The sequence below is a fragment of the Taudactylus pleione genome, unplaced genomic scaffold (assembly GCF_031769625.1).
Source record: "Taudactylus pleione unplaced genomic scaffold, aTauple2 ptg000547l, whole genome shotgun sequence".
NCBI classification, from domain to species: domain Eukaryota; kingdom Metazoa; phylum Chordata; class Amphibia; order Anura; family Myobatrachidae; genus Taudactylus; species Taudactylus pleione.
This window is the reverse complement of record NW_028284949.1, coordinates 1,444,301-1,458,366: the sequence shown is the minus strand read 5'-3', so window position 1 is coordinate 1,458,366 and position 14,066 is coordinate 1,444,301. Positions and strand designations below refer to the sequence as shown.

The 14,066-nt window shown below is 43.8% G+C and overlaps 1 protein-coding gene across 1 annotated transcript in view; it reads right to left on the bottom strand.

The window, feature by feature from the left end:
* Window positions 1-4,800: 4,800 nt before the first annotated feature.
* LOC148500737 (NACHT, LRR and PYD domains-containing protein 3-like) overlaps window positions 4,801-14,066 on the bottom strand; it is a 52,446-nt gene continuing 43,180 nt past the window's right edge. The window contains exon 10 of the mRNA XM_088451427.1: window positions 4,801-4,975. Coding sequence (XP_088307553.1) covers window positions 4,801-4,975 — 175 coding nt within the window. The remainder of the gene's footprint in view (window positions 4,976-14,066) is intronic.

Sequence of the window (14,066 nt, the reverse complement as noted above, 5' to 3'; positions counted from 1 at the left end):
CTAATGCATAATAAGAGAGGAGGGGGGCCCGTGTGCACCCATCCGGGCCCCCTCCTCCTTCCACAGCGGCCAACTGCATCACCGCAGCAGCAAACTCTGGGCACTAGTCTGTGCCCAGATTCTACTGTGCATGCGGAGGTTACTGGGAAAATGGTGCAGCCGCCATTTTCCCGGAAAGTTCCCTACTGCGCATGCTCAAAACGCTGGGAAAATGGCTGCCACGGCCATTTTCCAGGTGTTTTGTTCAGCACTACAGCTACCTCAGAACTTTGGATGGATAAGTATTAAAGAATATGGGTACAGGGTGTGTGGTGTGAGCCCCCCTGGACCAAGGGGCCCGTGTGCACCGCACACCCTGCACCAATTATAAATATGCCCCTGGCCTAATGGGAGCCTCACACATTATTAGTACTGGGGCATGGCCTGATTATATTATGGTTATTATTTTGGTATTGGAGATCTGTAAGAAGAGCCACTTGTCGGTAAGTATTACATCAATATGTGGGTTACAGTAGTGCTGTAATGCGTAGAGTAGAATGTATCATCTTCTCCAGGGCTGGCTCCAGGGTTAATATTGCCCTGTGCCGGCCGAGTGCTCTTCGCTCCTTATCGCGCGCGGCACAGCTGCCTGTGACTGAAATTGGGGGTGTGGTCTAATTGCATTAGGCCACGCCTCCCTGCATTATGTTATCTGAGGGGCGTGCCTGCACGGCACGCCTCCAAATAGCGTCAGGCTGGAGGAAGCCTCACTAGCTGAGCTTCCCCCAGCCCTCTCACAGCGCTGTATGGATCCCATGCGCATGCGTGCAGAATCCATTCAGACTCCAGGGTCCTGGTACTGCCGCACAGCTGCGGTGGTGAAGGTACCCAACCCCCATCCCCCAATTTGAGCACCCGCAGGCCACTTTGGCCCACGGGTGGAACAGCGGGACACTACTTCTGAAATCGGGATGCTGGGGAAGGGTGCACCCTCTATGGGTGTCGCCCCGTTCGACCGCTCAGGTCGAACACCTCTAGAGCTGGCCCTGGTTTTCTCCACTGTATGTGCTGCCTCCAAGCGTCATATTGGTCATATTCTGCCATTCAACATCTGGTCAGCAATTTTATCCAGATGCCTCTCAGTATAAAAAAGTGTGGAAGATGTTAAAAAATAATTAATATTTCAATTTTGTCTGAAATTCTCAGTGCCTGCAAAAGTTTTTTAAATATTGGTAATTGTTTTGAACTGGGTGCACACAGGGTCTGGTTGTGAGCTGGGACCAAAGCACAAAAATTCAACTATCCTTGCACCTGGCACAAACCATGGTGCAAATACATTTATTTATGTTTTGCATGCAGGGTAAATACAGGCTGCTTGTGCATGTAGCCCACACATTTATACAGCTTTATATTTACACTGTGATTTAGATTTGAGTTTGGACATTTTCCTTCCAAATCTAATGGGTAAATTATCTAAGCGCGAATGAATTTGAATGCGTCAAAATCGCACATGAAATGCATATTCGCAATTTACTAAACGCTAAAATCAGCCGAGTTTGTCCCATTCGAATAGGAAAAGTCGGTCGAGAACACCTGAAACTCGGACGGTAACATGTGTTCACACATATAGACAATCAATCTATCTCAACAGCATTTTGCCATAGACATCAATAGGACCTTGAAATTTACTAAGGATTCATACTTGTCATCGCAGACGAAAAAAAGTGCAAATCGGCCGCAAAAGACACTAATAGGAACCCAAATAGAAATCTCAAATAGAACACCTTTTTCCTTTTTTTTTAAACTTTTTTTATTCATAAAAGAGCAAATAAAAACAACACATAAGTCATACAATATCCAATACGGTATAGTTGAAAAGTACAACATTTGGCATATCAGCAAAATTACAGAATATAAAATCAGAAAGATAAGATGCATGGCATTTAAAACTAGATCCAACTATGTATGCACACACGTGAAATAATTAAGATTTAAATAAATGTATAGAAGGAGGTTCCCTATGAATACATTGGTGTAAAATGCATTTACGAGCAACAGCAGAAATTATAAGAATCAGTTTTTTGCTTCCCTGCAACATTTTTGTTGTAGAAGGAACAAACCCCCAAACCGCCCTCTCTGCCATCAAGGGCAAATAATTAAGGAGGCAAGTCAATGCAAACCGCCTACCCTGTTTCCAGAAATAGGTTATTAGGGGCAGTCCCACATACAATACAGAAATGCGGCATTGGAACTATAACATTTAGGGCAGGCTCCACAGTCAGAAATTCCTATTAGAAATCTGCAATGTGGTGAGAGATACCCTCTATGGAATATGTTGTAAAACATTTTCCTATACATTGAGGCAGACAATGTTCGCATGGAATAAGTAAAGGTTTTCAAGAAAAGGCCGACTGATATATGGGTAAAAATCTGTGTCCAAGAAAATACATTGACCTTTCATTTTGTCAAATATAAGGGGTCATGTATTAATTGGTAGAATATTGATATAGCTATCCTACCAGATGAAGATCTAGCTAGTGTGGCGTCCAGGGGGTTAGACCAATCTTGTGTGGAAAAATGTTTAATAACTGAACTAGTGTAGTGCTGTGCTTGATATAAAGCTAAAGTGTGTGAATTAGGTATCGCATATTTATCCACAAGTGCCTGTACTTGGAGAGGAGATTTAGCAGTATTATCCACTAATGCTTTGACATGGAATATGCCCCTGAAATGCCAAGAAAGAAAAGGTTGTGTTGCCTGACCGTGCTGAAATTCTGGTTTAGCTACCAGGTGAAGAAATAATGAGTGGTGACTATTGAGACCCTTCCTATGTCTAGTAGTATGCCAAACAATCCAAGAGGACATTAAGGGGTAAATTTACTAAGCATCGAGTTTGGTCGAGATTTTATTTTTTTCAACTCACTTTGCTTCACCAAAAACTTGGATGAATTTTCCCTTTTAAAACCTGCAACCTGCTCCCGACTGACAGTGAGTCAGGAGCCAGCAGCCAGAGTAGATGCTAATTAGATCCCCGGCTTGGCCTGACCGGCTTGGGGTTGTAATACGTTGGCCATGGAGCCCTGGTGAAAGGGTCTCCAAACTGTGGCCCGGTGCTGGTTTTAAATATAGGGGGACTCCTACGCATTGTTTTTCCCCCTATATTTAAAACCAGGACTGGCCCTGCAGCCAGGTGCTGGTTCCTAAATTATAGTGGAACCCTATTCGTTTTGTTCCCCATAATTTTAGGAACCAGAACTGGTTGAAAATTCTGGGGCTGGTTATGCATTTGAGGGGGGACCCTACATCATTTAAAAAAAATTTAAAAAAATTTAAAACCAGGCAGAAACATACACATCACACTGATCTGTGTATGTTTCTGCCAAGCTCGCAGGCGGTCTATTTGAAACTTCAATGTAACAGTGAGTTTGCTACAAACTTACCAGAGATTGTAAACTCGATTCTTAGAAAATTTCCGAGTTGCATCTTTTCCATGTAAAGTACTTCCTAGTTTGGCTGATGGTGAGTTTAGTCGAGTTTGCAAAATGACATGAGTTTCAACTGTGAAAAGTGAAAACTCACTTCCAAACTCACTCCTGTTTGGGGTTAGTAAATTTGCCAGTTTGAAAAACAGGCTAAACTCGCATGTGTTTGCAAACTCGCTCAAATACGATTCTTAGTAAATTTACCCCTTAGAGTGGATTTTGGGATACTGAAGGAGGTATTTCCTGTTGATGAATGTGTAGGAAAGAGAGTAAATGTTGATGTTGTGAAAAGGATTGGTCTATAGCCGCAATTGTGTGAAAGTCCTTACCAATCCAGTCGAAGAATTCCCGCATGATTATATAATTTCAAATTCGGTAGGTTCATACCACCATTGGCTACAGATTGCTGCAATTTGAGCATACTGATCCACCGCCTTTTATTCTGCCAGATGAATTTTCTAAAGGTAGTATAGATATAAAAAAAGATATATAGGGGCGCTCCTCAAGCAGTTGTTATATTGGGTTATAAACTAGCAGCTCCCACAGCAGGATATGATCTGCTAAAAAGATCAAAGAACATGGATGGATGTGGAGCACTGGTTTAAATAACCACACAGTTGTAAAAACAATGTATTTATTATAAAGTAGCAAGTGTCAAACAAATAAAATATAAATATAAGAATATATATACAATCCAGTGCTATGATCTGATCAAGCTCTATATTCAGTCCCCAGAATCCTTTCTTAAATAGAGAGCTCAAGATAATGACCAATTACCGATATGTGGGTATAGCAAATGGTTTTAGTGATTCTCTTCCTGTTCTTCAGTAAATGCTTATACAAGCATGTAAACCTCAGATGATAGTTAAAACCTTCGGTATGCAATGTATTGGACTTGATCCACTTGTTATGTCGAAATTCGGACCTAGAAAAACAGTGTGGAATAAGTACTTTATATTGTGTACTCACTCGTAGAAGTCTAATGCAGACGTGCTCTCGACCGCTCGTAAGCAGGAGTGCAGGCAGGCTTTTGAGTCTGCTTAGCTATCTGGTGTGGTTCGGTGCAGTCACTCGTAGCACAGTGAGTGAGAAAATAGCAATGAGACCGCTGACGTCTCCAATAGAGTGACATCAGTGTGAAGCTATCTCCGTCCAAGCAATACTGAGGTGAGGAAGCAGGTAAGTCTGTGAGTGGGGATTTCTGGAGGGTTGGAGGTGATCAGGATCTCCGTCCTGGACGTGCTTCTCCGGGAATGGCAACCCCGGTTTCCTCATGAGGCCTTCTAAGGAAACCCCCATTCAGTGCAAATATAAATTCACACAATTTTGTTGATGCAACTCAACCCTCTTGCATTCGAAGCTGCAGAGGCGACCTCACAAACTTCCGAAGTTTTGTTCCAGAGTCCTGCAGATTATTCCCCCATAGGTCCAGTCTGGTCAGAGAATGGTTTGTAGTAATAACAGAGCAGAGATCATCACAGCAGGAGGAGGTCAGACCACAGTTATGTAGTAACCTGAAGAGAGTTCTGCATTAGGTTATTTCTTATAATGTGCACACTCAGCATGATATCATCACTGAACATTTACTAACTTTATATCAAGCCTTACATCAGGCAAACATGGCTGTTTCCTAATAATAAAGACAAAAATGTAAGTGATGAGGCTATTTAACACCAGCTTAGCACAGAATGTCAGAAATATCTCCACGATATTTGCAAACTAATGCAGAATACTGAAGATCTCATAATTCCCAATGTAGACTGTGAAGTGGAGCTTTTTTTGAAGCACATAAAAATTTAAACTTTTTCAAGCTTGTCTCCAATTGCTAACACATCTGTGTGTTGGTATTGGAGTGCGCTACTGCACAGTCTCCAACAAAATGGCTCCTCTAGGGAAGCTTTGCTCCATAACCAAGATGGCCACCACTAGTGTACCTGCGTATGCATGGTGCCATCTTGCCACTGTGTATGAGCAACATGGTGTAGGATGGACGTTCTCCTCTTGGCTCCAAAGACCTGAGATATTACCTGCTGTATCCAGCATTCCAGACCTTGCAGCATTATCCTCAGAGATGAGAGTCACTGGCTGGTGAGCTCTCTGCACCTCTGCTCTGCTACAGTCTGCATCATTGCTGAATATATAATACAGTGGATATGGCTGTACATTCACTTTCTATCAAAAAACCACAGAGCCTGGTTAAGTTACCTGAGAGGTCATTGTCTAATGCTGGTATGTAAAGTAATCTGCTTACCATTAAGGTTGTACACATATCCCCAACAGTTATGGGCTCAGACACAAAAGACCTTAGGTACAGAGACACAACAGCACTACAAGCCCCAGGCACTGCATGAAAGCTCAGAGAGTGCACAGCTCTAGCAGTCACCTAGACACTTCACTATATAAGGGATAAAAATATATAAGAGAAGTGGGATCAGAGGGCCTGATTCAGAGCCGGACGCTCTTTCAGAGAGCTCGCTCTGAATCAGTGCCCGCCTATTGTTTTTTTAGAGCGGCCTCTTGGCTGCTCGCATAGCTGTGGGTGACCACCCACAGCTAGTGCGAGCGGCCAGGATGATGGTCGCGATGGTCAAGACCATCGCGACCATCGGACTTGCGACAAGACCGCAAGTCCCAGTGGACTTCTTGGTCTTACAGAGCTCTTGCAGCCACACCCCCGGCACGCCCACCAAAGGGGGCGTGCTGTCACTCACCATCGACAGCACGCCCCCTTTGGTGCGAGACCTTGTATCGACGGCTTGCCCGTCGCTATCCGGGTCTCTCGCATGCGCACGACGGAGCAGCCTCCGCCTTGCGCATGCGCACTTGCCCAACATCGACTCGCTTGTGAGCGCTCAGCGCTCGCGAGCGGGTCAGAATCAGGCCCAGAGTCTCCAGAGTGTATACAGAGGTATGTAAGGAACAGTGGGAAGTGTATTACAAACACCGGACAAGCATTGAGGCACCATTTTGAGCATATGTAAAGTTGTTGAAAGCTGCTGCAGCACACAGTAAGACAAGCACTGTGCATTTTTTAATGGACTGTTATAGATAACACATTTTACAATATCAGAGCTGCGTTATAATGATGCACAAGTATAGGAACAACACCTATAATGTGTTTCATTTCAAATTTAGGTGCAGAAAACTACACAACATGGAAATTGCTATGGAAATGCAACTTATGCGGGAGAGACTTTGGAACATTACAGTGGATCCTGGTAATAGTCCAAGCCCAGATGAGGAAGAGTGAGCCATGAATACCATAGGCTTAAGTGTGGAGCACCATGTGTGCTCCATAATACATGGGAAGATGTCAGGTAGAGATATGTGGACTGCATTGCAAGAGGTATATCAGAATGGAGGTCTCATGAGGAGAATAAACTTAAGAGGTGTATTATATAACACAAAGTTACATGAAAGCAGAATTATGAATGATTATATTGACAGGAAGTTGTCTGTATCTCAGCAGAAAGCCTCTGTAGGTGAGCTAGAAGGTGAGGAAATTGCAACCAACATGGTTCAGAATCTAACATAAGAATTTGACTTCTTATGGTGCATACACACGGGACGATCAGTATCACTGACTGATCTCCCTGCACATTCCCGGTGTGCTGGATGAATAATATCATTCATCCAGCACACCACCAACCCACCAATGACGGGCTAGTGAGCCGCGACCTGGACGATATAGTTCAGGTTGGCCTGCATGCACGGTCGATGGACGATATCGTTATATGCACCATTAAGCCGCATACACACGGGGCGATTTTTATGAATTATATGGATAATAACGATATTGTTCAATGATATATAATTCATATAGTTCAGTGTGTATGCAGTAAACAACCAACGATGTAAGCTCCCACTGGATGATAACAATATCTTTGGTTGTCTGTACATGCAGGCCAATTTGAACGATATCGTCAAGAATTGCCTATTCAGAGATGTGGCAGGATGACTTCACTGAAATAAATCTTTCACCAATATCTTTTATACAGCACATTGTCCCGTGTGTATGCAGCTTTAGCCGTACCATTGGCAGCAAAAAAGTGCAAAGTTGAAAACAGAAACAGTGAGAGCAAAACTATTGCAGTTCCAAGAATGTGTAATCTGTGTACCTAGTGCTGGGACACCTGTATTACAAGCAAAAAGTGAACAGTTTAGAAAATTTTAATTCAAGCTCAAGTGTTATGATTGTCACACGATTGTTTACAGTTAATTGCCCTGTGACCTAAGAGAAGTGGATCCAGTGCAGAGCCAGAAATGTGATGACAAAGATCAGTCAGCCTTGAATGTAAACGATAATCACATAAATGATTTATGGTATATTGGTTCAGGTGCAACAAGACATTTCAGCTATAATGAGTATTAGTTCACTAAGATAAGTGAGTGTGATCATATTACAAACAAGGAACTTGGCAATCAATTGCAATAGCTACTAAAGTAGGGATAATTAAAACACAATGGAGAATTGGTTCAAGAACTAAAGTCACAGAAATCCTAAATGTATTTTATGTACCAGAAATGAAAACAATTCTTATTGCAATTAGTGTCTTAGAGCAAAGAGGACACATAGTTCAATTTACAAGAGGAAAGTGCATCATGAGAAAGAGAAGTGGGACAATCATTGCTATAGGCACAAGACGTCAGCAATTATATGTCCTTGATGCATAGCACTACAATGCAAAGATGACAAATGAGTTGCAATCATTGGAACTCAGGCTTAGAAGATTTGGTCACCTTCAGTGTTGACATAAAGGGCCCACCAGGGAATGCAGTGGTATGGGCCCAAGCTTAAGGGGTGTGACCAGCCAACAGAGGGGGTGTGGCCAGCACCACAAATGGACTTAGCCACATATTAAAGAGGACATGCAAATAAAAGGGTTCCCTTATAAAGGAGGAGATGGGTATGGCAGAACCACCCACTTTTAGAAGGGATAACCCATGGTGTAGTTTCCATAGACACAAAATAAGCTCCTAAGTTCATCCATGATCCTGCCTCCCCAAATTACTGACCCCTAAAGAAAGGGGTGGGGCCATCAGGCAATGGGGCCCATCAGGGATTTCCCATATGCAATTGTGGGCCAATCCAACCCTGGTCACCTCTGATATGACATTGGTCAGAAGCTGCAGAATGGGATGGTCACAGGAATGTTGATAATTAACATAGAAAAACTGTGTGAAAGCTGAATATTTGGAAAACAAAGTTGTCAACTGTATCCAAATTCAACCAATAGAGCTAAAGTGTTACTTGAATTAGTACATTCAGATGAGTGTTGACCAATGGAAGTAAAGTCTATTAGTGGATCTGAATACTTTGTGACATTTATTGATGAGTTCACAAGAATGACACAAGTTTACTACTTAAACGATAGTTCTGAAGTAGCAAAGAAAATTGCAGATTACAAGAAACTCATGGAGAACCAAACAGTTAATGATGAAGGAAAATATCATAACAGAGAGGTAGAGATATACATGACAAGATATGGAATACATTATCAGTTGACCATTGCTTATAGTCCAGAGCAGTAGTCAAAATGGGGGAGGTATAAAACGGTATGGCGTAGTGCCACTTTATTCCCCCACTTAATGATATACAAGCTGACACAGTGCTCAAGCCTGCTGCACACACAACAAGTGTTGTGCAGACACATCTACAGGCAGATCATGGGAGAGAGAGAGCTACCTAGCTAAAAGTGGGATAGGATAGTATCTAAGGGGAACTGCTGTTTCTGCTCACTTGTTTCACTGCACTGTAGCAGCCGGAGCCCAGATCTAAGAGACAGGACTGGTGAGAAGAGGCTTCTATGTGCGGGAGGATGTTTAGTGACACACACATTACTGTCCTCCCTTTAACATGGGCCTGAGCCAATACAGGAAGTGTTGCTGTCCTGCCGGATCTGTAAGTTACTGACAAGCACCTCTGGGACCCTGCATGTCACATTGGAGACCAATGATGGATTTTACCTAGGAACTGCGGGACTGCATCCCCTTCCCCCCCAGTAATATCTGCCCCTCGCAGGGACTGCCTAGCGGTGGCATTGACTTCTCATTGGAAGCATTCCTGGCTGATCATCATCACAGCTAGAAAGGCAATCCCAGTGGGAGGTGTTTTCTTCCCCTGGGACTGCCAGTTCAGACTGCAATAGCAGAGCTAGTGCTTCCCATGGGAAGTCATTTCCCTGCTATTACAGCAGCCCTATCTGGCTTCTGGCTGCTACTAATGCAGTCCCTAGATGCCAGCCTGTTTGCTACCAGCACCAAACTTAAGCCACACCCACTTATGTAGGCTCTGCCCATCATTACCTCTGTATGTAAACCCCGCCTCCAATTTACATTGTGGGGATGGCAGGGATAAGAGGGCTGCATAAACTGCAGCCTATGCTGTGCAGACCCCCAAGCCAGACAGGTAAGGAGTAACTGCTGTTGGAGACTGCAGCTGACTCCTGATATAGGTCCTCAGTACGAACACTCCTCCAGTGTGTCTGCCTCAATCACCAAATACCTGTCTGGCTCTCCTTTCTTTTTATTCCCTTTGGCTCAAAGTTTGTATTTCTTTACCTGCCATACCTATGGGTGCTCATGGATGCTTGGGCCTCTGTCACATCCTAGTGTGCCTCTGCCATCTTCATGTTTTCCTCAGCCTCCCCAATGATTGTCTTTGAGAAATTCAAACAGGAAGTGAGAGGTGCTGGGAATAAGAGGGGGAAGAAGAGAGTAATAGGTACTGAGGGGATGAGAAAAGGAAACAGTGAGTGAGAGATAGAAGAGGTTAGAAAGAGAGAGGAGGGAGTTAGAGGTGCAGGAGTGACATGTGAGTCATTAAGGAATGGTAAACAAAAACAAGTATAGAGAAAAAAAGTGGATGAAAACAGGGGAGGTAGGGAGCACCGTTTGGATAACTTTATATAATATAATATGGTTTCTCTTATACTTTATAGTATAAAATGTATCTAGAATTTATTTCACAGGATCAAAATCTCTAAAGCTTCTGGGGTTCTAGGTGTACCTAGACCCCCATCCATTCTATTAAATTTTCCATACCCCCTCTTCTAAAATTCCACTTCAAACACTGGTACAGAGCAAAATGGAGTTATTGAACAAGCAAACCATACACTAGTGGATAAAGCAAGGTTGACGCAAACTTACAAAAACAGTTTAGGGCGGAAGCCGTGTCCACAGCAGAACAACCATTCACCAACAGTTGCCCTGAAGGACATAACACCAATTGAAGACTGCTCAAAAAGACAGACATGAGAACATTTTGAAAGCATAGCTTGTATCCATATGCCAAAATAAAAAAGACACAAACTAGACTCAAAGTCATTAAAGTGCATAATGCAGGGATATTAACATGAGTGTAAAGGTTACAGGTTGTGGAATCCAACTACAGGAAAGCTTATTAAGTCAAGAGACATTGTATTTAACGAAACAGTACAAGTTGTGAAAAAGCCAGATTTTGACGAGCAAGACACGTATGTATACATACAAACTACCAGCTTGGAAGTCCAGCCACAACCAAGGTCATCTGCTAGATCAATCATCAGAAGTCTTCCAAAAGATATGATGAAGAGTTTACAAATATTGCATTTTGTGTACATGAGGAGGTCCAGGAGCTAAAGTCAAAGACTGACTTGTGCGAATGGAAGTCTACTATAGGAAAATAGACTTTTACAAGAAACAGGAGTCCAAAGTACAAAGACATCAAGTATTATAATGTTGACAACAGTTTGAAAGCATTGAGTCAAGAGACTGTTGCCAAGGTTTATGTTATCAAGAAAGATGACTTTGTGTTTGGTCTCCTTTTTGGGAACTTCAACAATCTGCTTGATTGCGTGATGTTTATATTGTTTGACTAACCTCACATTGTTTACAGGTTGCTATGAAGAAGCTTCAAATGAAAGTTTGTGTAATATGGAGAAGCTTGCAGTGTGGGGGATGTTAGTAGTGTAGAGAGCTACTGGGGAGTCTACAATAAAATGACTTCTTGAGGGAAGCTTTGTTCCCTAACCAAGATGGCCACCAGTAGTGTATCTGTGCATGAGCAGTGGCATCTTGCTACTGTGTTTGAGCGACATGCTGGAAGAAGGATGTACTCCTCTTAGTCCCAGATACTATGAAAATTACCCCGCTGTATCCATCGTATTAGATCCTGCACCATTATCCTTAGGGGTCTATTTACTAAGCCTTGGGTGGAGATAAAATGGGCAGAGATTGAGTCCCAGTCAATCAGCTCCTGTCATTTTCAAACCCAACCTGTGACATGGCAGTTAGAAGCTGACTGGCTGGGACTTTATCTCTAATCACTTTATCTCCATTGAAGGCTTAGTAAAAAGACCCCTTAGAGAGGAGAGACACTGGCTGGAGAGCTCTCTGCACCACTGCTCCTCTACAGGCTTTGCTCCATTGCTAAATATATACTTCAGTGAGTATGGCTATACTGTACATTCACTTTCTATCAATAAACCAAATCAAAAAAAGAAAAGAAAAAGGGGGCACCAGACAGAAAGGTGCACGCTGACCCTAGTGTCTACTGTAAGCACCACGCCAGACTTGTTACATCTGCTCTTGCGCACACTGTCCCTGGGGCCTGTCCACCTTTGGAGGACACACACTGAACTGTTAGACGGCTACAGCCAGCAGCTGTTGGATCTTGCTGTATTGCCTCAAGTTACCTACATACTGTACCATAGTAATTGAAGGTTACATTCTATCAAGGTTTATTTACACCTTTGTTACATTGTCACCATAAGAATTTCCGATTGCTACCCTTGCATTCCATGAACATTTGTTCACTCTATCCTACTGACCTGCACTTATATTCATATGGATTTTAAGTTTGCGTATGTTTTATGTATGATCCTTGCTCGACTGAGATTTATTAAACCTTTTGAATTAAACATTTTAAGTTTTGTTTATTATCCTATTTTAGCCCTGGTAGTGGCACTGTGCTCCCACTTTTGGCTTTTCTTCTATCCATAAACCACAGAGCCTGGTTAAGTGACCTGAATGGCTATTGGACCTCATTCAGACCCGCTCGCAAGCGCTGAGCACTTGCAAGCGGGTCGATGTTTAGGCCCTGCGCATGCGCAGCGGCTGCACTACGCGTGCACAAGCCCCGGAGCGAAAGTGAAATTCTCTCGCTCCGGAGCTCCCTACAAAAGGGGCGGCTGTCAATGTTGATCGACAGCTCGCCCCGTTTTATAGGCGTGGTGGAGGGGGGGCTACACAAATGGAGGCGCCTGCTGTTTTGTGAGCGGCCGCACTGACATCAGCAGTGATGTCAGTGGGGAGCTTCCTGCTCGATCAGAGCAGGAAGCTCCCTGGGGCTTGCGGTTGCCAAGACCCAACCTTAGGGTCTCGTCGCAAGCCCCGATGGTCGCGATGGTCTTGACCATCGTGACCATCAACCTGGTTGGTCGCTAAAGCTAGCGACCAGGAGGCCGCACTTCAAAATACAAGCGGCTGCCCACATTCAGAACGAGCGCTCGCATTTTGCGAGCGCCTCTGAATGAGGGCCATTGTGTCTGATTCATTACGGATCGGAAGTGTGATCATGGCTGTGATTACATATCTGCTGTGAAAGTATGCTAATGTTAGCAATCGCAATGCCGTTGCAGCATAATATGCAGATGCCCACTGCCCCTGTCTCACATCTGTAATATCTTGTAATCCTGCAAAAACATCGGTACCATTGAGTACAATCGGAGCCACACGCACAGTTACAACAGGTCAGACCTTACTCTGAAATTGCTAACTTTCCTGCACACAGAGAGACATCAAGCTGCGTATGCCGTCGCAGGGGGAAATTTATGCATGTCACTGTAATGTTCACCAAACGCAGGGGCTCATCTGCAATTCGCCAACCACTCCCCAGTCACCACCCCCAATAGGTCACTTCCTGTCAATCACACTGTGATGACTGCGTGATATATGTGACCGCAGTGTTGCTTTCACGCACGCGCTCTGCAATGCATATGCAGGTGTAGAATGCAACACAGAGTGAGAACTCAGACTTTCATTCCTTTGCTGCTTTGATAAGCAGCAGAAGAATGCTCAGTGAGTTGCACTCAGTGCTGGGGCAGTATCAGAGACTCTCCTGGTGTGTGATTGAGGCATAGAAAGAGAACACATGTAAGCTATAAGTACACTGTGGGAGGTAATTAGAAGAATAGCTTAGGTAGGTAAAGTGGGTGGTAATGGAATGTGCTATGCTACCTGAGGAGGGGAACACATGAAGGTTTGGAGGTTAGAGGAAAGTCAAGTGAGAGTGAGGGCATTCCACAGACATACCTCCCAACATCTAGGAGTTGGCACCCTCTGTGTACTCTGAAGGGGTAAACATGAAAAACATGCCCTTATCTCTTGGCACTCTGGAGGTGTATCCTGACTGCCTCCAACCTCTCAGGTCACTCGGTGGGTGTCACGCAGCAACGGTTCATCTGCTACTCTGGTATGCTAAGCAGTGGTGACAAAGTGTCCCCCCAACCCCCCCTTCCTTGAGAGACATTGCAACCTACATGTGGGACAGTAACTGAAAGGTGTTGGTGGATATGTATTGTGTCCTGTAACTGTGCATGGGAACAGGTTATAAGTGTTGTTATG